This window comes from Thrips palmi, unplaced genomic scaffold (assembly GCF_012932325.1).
Source record: "Thrips palmi isolate BJ-2018 unplaced genomic scaffold, TpBJ-2018v1 HiC_scaffold_5, whole genome shotgun sequence".
Taxonomy (NCBI): domain Eukaryota; kingdom Metazoa; phylum Arthropoda; class Insecta; order Thysanoptera; family Thripidae; genus Thrips; species Thrips palmi.
In genome coordinates this window covers 11,406,966-11,411,845 of record NW_023144632.1, presented here as the reverse complement: position 1 = coordinate 11,411,845, position 4,880 = coordinate 11,406,966, and the positions used below count along the sequence as shown (strand labels likewise).

The following is a 4,880-nucleotide window of genomic DNA, read 5'->3' as shown; positions in this document are numbered from 1 at the left end:
CGACCCCACTCTGTGACCAAATCAGGAGAAAACAAAAGTATAACGTAGACACTAAATTGCATCAAAATCGGTCCGGTGTCGACGGACTATAACTCAGTAAAATTTCTTGACACCCATAAATGTGTTTACTCGCTTACTCTGACGACATGTAGAGTTATTTCCCAGTTGCACCAATTTGCATCAAACTGTGACGCTCCGCTGGCGCTGATGGCGCCTGTGTCGGCATCGGGGACGCTATCGCCCGGGGATCGAGAGATCGCGCTGAGCGCGCGGTAGCGGGGCGGGGCGGGGCGGCAGTTTGGAGCACGCGACGGGGCCAGGAGGGCTACACGGCACGCAGACTGCCTGCACGGCCAGCACCAGGCACCAGCGGTTCACTGCTAGTCCTCCCGGCGTTGCCAGCCAACGACCATGGACCGAGGCGCCGCCGCCGGGTCCAGCGCGCCGCTCGTGCTGGCGCTGCTGGCGCTCGCGCTGGGCGCAGTGGTGCTCGTCGCACCGGCACAGGCGGAGGTAGGGAAACGTGACCTTTCTGTTTCTGACAAACATGATACAGTATTCCTCGTAATCGGAAAGTTACCCAACAGTTGAGTCGCTAAAGGGTTTTAATGACAAAATTTATTTTGTCTATCATATTTTGATGCGTTGTTGTCTTGATAGTCTAAAACTCGACCAGACCAGAAGATGCACTGGGTGAGGCCCGCTTCTCAGACGCAGCAAACTTGAAGTAGACACCCCGTTCTGTTTTGATTTCGTATTTTATTTTAACAATAAGGACGAGACTTTTTGACCCTGATTTTTTGGCCCTATCGAGCTTGAAGTGTGCACTGTGTTCATTACGGCACGATGACACAACATACCGTGTCGACAAAGTTGCTTTTACTACTGACGTAAAACAAGCCATCAGGTGCACGGGGCAGTGCACAGGAAATGAGTGTATACTTCATTATGATACCGACTAGTCTGTTTTTGTTCGAGTTAGGTACGGTCTCAGCTTGAAAAGTGGCTTCCGAAACTCAATTTGGAGCGACAATGTTTTTGTTTTAAAGCCCGGAAGGAAACCCACTTGGAGCAAAAACCGTATACCAATATAAAAACAAAACGGAATATTTCTCCCACTAATTCTGTTGGCCGTTCGTTGTAGAGGTCGTACAGGCTGTTCGTGGAGGACGCCGCCGTCGAAGAGACGGACCCGGAGTGGTTCGGTGCCGAGAAGACGTGGATGAAGATGCGCACCGTCAACAAGACCATGAACGTGGTGGAGTGGGACCTGGACCTCCTCAAGGAGCTCACCACTGACGTGCAGGTGCGTCGCGTCGCTCCCCTCTTGCCCGGGAGCTGGGCGCCGCCACTGTTTGGGCCGGTTCGAGGTGCCGGACCACTCGCTCCAGTCTGCGTTCAACTCTTCTTTCTTTGCCCCCTGACAGTCCAAGTGGAACATGATGGAGAAGGTGGACGGCAACTACAAGGCCAGCAGCATCAAGGGCAGCGCCACGGTGTGCGACGACCTGCACAGCAAGCGGCCCTCCATCAAGGCGCTGGGCTACTCCCGGTCCTCGCTGCCCAAGGCCTGCCCCATCAAGGAGGTGCGCGCAGGCGTGTACGCCCGGGGCGGGGCGGGGTGGGGCGGGGCGGGGCGGTCACGCGGACCTGGACTGTTGAATAACGAGTGTCGTTACTGTCCTTCCGGCCGTCCCGGCCGTTCGCAGGGTCTGTACTCGCTGCGGAACCACATCCCCAACGAGAACTACTTCCCCGTCATCATCCCGGGCAACCAGTGGCGCCTGTCCAACACCTGGTCGGCGGACGGCAAGACCGTCATCAAGTTCCACATCGACATCAAGATCGACCGGACAAGGAAGCTGCAGGGGTGACGGCCCTGTGACGGCCGCGACACTGTGGCACTGTGACACTCGTGGTAATGAAGCCTTTTAATGACGCTGGCGTTGCCGTCGCCTCATCCACGGCCCATCCATGGCCCGTCCATGGCCATCCCAATCAAAGGCTTCTGTGTACAACGAGTACAGCAGGAATGAGGCACGGCGAGGGGGCAGCTGGAGCAGCCCTTGTAATCATTGAGGCCTTGGAAAGGAGACCAGGCCAGCGGGGAAGGGACAGGCAGGAGGGGAAGGGGTGCACTATTCCTCCGTGTCGCCGCGCGGACGCGCACAATCTAATTCTGCCCGCCTAAAACCAATTTTCTCTGCGGCATTATTCGCCAACATCTTGTTATAGAAACAATTTTGCTAACGTGGTTTGGCGCGGATTCGATTTTGCGCTGAGTTTGGCCGTGCCGTCTTAAGTAAAGGAGTCGGTCTCTGACGGCGAGGACGACGAGGGCGACGAAGACGCCGCAGTGATGGAGACTCGACTTGCGACAGGAGCCGTTTAGACAGACACACTTTGAGCAAAACAGTCTTTCAGTACGGTTTGGTGGTTACTCATATACATTGACAACATCATGTGTTTAATTGGACACCCATTTGACAACCCCTGCTCTGACCATACAGCCAGAACGGCTCTAGACGGGACAACGACCTGGACGCACTGGCCGAGAAGTGTGCATATTTCACAGCGGGTGCCTCCCTCGGGGCCTCCCAGGCGCGCCCCGCCGCCCCTCCCTGATTCATTAACTTTGGCTTCGTCCATCTCCGTCTTGAATTCAATTCCGTCCGGGCCGCTCCGGGTGTCTGGCGCTCATTACGACGTGCCGAAGCCGAAGCCGCCCGACAACACGACGGAAGGGAGGAGAGGGGGACTTTTAAAACTGCTTCACAAATTGGATTCTGTCGGCACCACCGTCATGTTATTGTCTTTTTGGCGGGGCCCCGAGCGTGGTTGGCGTGGTTGGCCAGTCGCTGGCTGCGCGTCTTCTTGCAGCCGGCGACTGCAAAACAGGCAGCAGACTGATTCCGTCGCTCTTTTCTCTCTCGCACCGATGGGGATCCCCTACGGGTGCGAGAGAGACACAGTGACGAAAAAGGGTCTCGGAATCAGGCTGCAGGCGAACGCCCAGCCCAGCCCAGCCCAGCCGCCCCCGTCTGGCTGTCTGGCGAAAACGAAAACGCGAAAACGTAAACGAAAACGACAACGAAAACGAAGGGGGCGGGGCATTTATCCCTGGATAAACACTCCCCTCGGTTACTTGACTTTATCCCGGGATAAATACTCTCCCTTCTGATGCCATATTAGGGGGAGCATTCATCCCGGGATAAATGCTCCCCCGGATGAATCGTCCGGGGGGAGACTTAATGCCCTCACACCGACCTGTGTAGCAGTGTGGCGGCTGGGCTGCCTACCCTGCCGGGGCCGAGCCGACAGGGCCGGGCCGTGGTGTTGTCTGGAGCAGTCTCGGCTCCGCACTGCTCCGCACACAGCACACCCAGCGCACCGGCCAACGCTGTGCTGAGCTGTGTGTGCAGGGAACACACCACTGTATGCTTGCTCTGCACGCGGCTGTGGCTGCGTGCGCGTCACACCCGTCTTTGCCACTCTGGATAGGCGACAATATGGAGGTGTACTACACTCCGCATGCACTAGCAACGAAGAAGAAGAGGAGGAGGAGGAGGAAAAAGAAGAAGAAGAAGGAGAAGCGCTGCCGTCATCGCGCGAGGTGTCGCAGGAGGGGGGAGGGGGGGGGGGAGGGCTCGACATCCTCCTCCGCCCTGATTAATCCTAGTGACGGTGATGGACTGTCTTATCTCACCCCCACCCCTCCCCCCTCCCTTCCACCGGGCGACACGTGCAACAGGTGGTGTGTGCAAGGCCGCCGTGAGGGTTCGAATCAGCTCCAGAAAATATAAAACCCTAGCGCGACGTTTGACCTTCCCTTTCAGGGGTGAAACTAGGGTACAGCGCGACGGGCACGGGGCCTGTCAGGGAGCAGAGCAGGCCGACATCCGCAGCCGCATCGGTTACCGGTGTACCGGACTACCGGCCCGCGCTCGACTTGATTGGGTTCTGCTAATCTCTCATGAGCCTGGATGAGCCGTCCGGTCTGTCTTGGCTCTTGTCCCCGCAGAGCGCCGCAGAGATTATGCCCCGCGGCATGCCTGTCCGGCCTCTCCGGCCTCTCAGTGCAGCCGTCGGCAGTGAGGCATCCAGCGGCAACCACCACTGGTTGCCACAATTCGCGCCAGAGCAACCGCAACACCGAAACCATATGGTTGCTATGTAGCAAAATCAACTCAACGCCCAAGTTTTACGCCTCGACACCTCAACGAGCATTTCCTCTCCATTTCCGTCCCGATTTTCCGGCGCAACGATTGGTTGGGCACGTCGTGCACGGCCATAGCAAACCCTCTGATTCCCTAGCCCACGCTGGAAGTGACTGAGAAGTATCCCGAGCGCGGCGAAGGTAGCACTGCGCGGGCAGTGCTCGGTAGCGCTCCGCAGCGCTCGGTCACGGAACAGACAGGGCGAGTGGATGCGAATAAATATTAACGCACAACCGGCGCCACCGCGCACATTGTATGTGCCCTGTTGAGGCAATCAAACAGCGACAAACTTTGGGCTCGGCGCGGCGGCACTGGAAAATAATAGCCCTGCGGTCGGACTCGTGAGGGCGAGTTTGCTGTGACAGCGAATCATGAAAACCGAGCGCGGGGCGCGGGGCGGGGAGTGGCAAAAAATCAGTCCTGAGACTTCAGCCAGCAGTCCGCTTCGCGCTCCAGCGTCTCGTCCCGCGTCCCGCCGCAGACGTCCAGGGCCCCCCGGGCCCTAATCTCTACCCCGCCCCGCCCCGCAACGCCCCGCCACGCCCCGCCCCGCCCGCGCGCACCCCCGGCGAGGGCGCACCCAGGTGGGCCTGGCGTGGTGGAGGGGGCGCCGCGAGAGAGGGGGTGGCGCCGCGCCGACTGAGGCAGACAGTGCCGCGCAGA

General features: G+C 58.6%; 1 protein-coding gene across 1 annotated transcript; it reads left to right on the top strand.

Moving 5' to 3' along the window:
• Nucleotides 1–397: 397 nt before the first annotated feature.
• Nucleotides 398–1,939, top strand: LOC117650581. Its single transcript, XM_034394108.1, has 4 exons — nt 398–513; nt 1,145–1,306; nt 1,428–1,586; nt 1,710–1,939. Exons 1-4 carry the CDS (start codon nt 412–414, stop codon nt 1,872–1,874), a joined length of 588 nt encoding a protein of 195 aa, XP_034249999.1. The 5' UTR covers nt 398–411; the 3' UTR covers nt 1,875–1,939.
• The last annotated feature ends 2,941 nt before the right edge of the window (nt 1,940–4,880 follow it).

Coding starts and splice junctions, on each gene's coding strand:
- LOC117650581 (XM_034394108.1), top strand. CDS start 412: ATGGACCGAGGCGCCGCCGCCGGGTCCAGCGCGCCGCTCGTGCTGGCG. Junction 1,307..1,427: donor AGCTCACCACTGACGTGCAG/GTGCGTCGCGTC, acceptor GCCCCCTGACAG/TCCAAGTGGAACATGATGGA. Junction 1,587..1,709: donor AGGCCTGCCCCATCAAGGAG/GTGCGCGCAGGC, acceptor GGCCGTTCGCAG/GGTCTGTACTCGCTGCGGAA.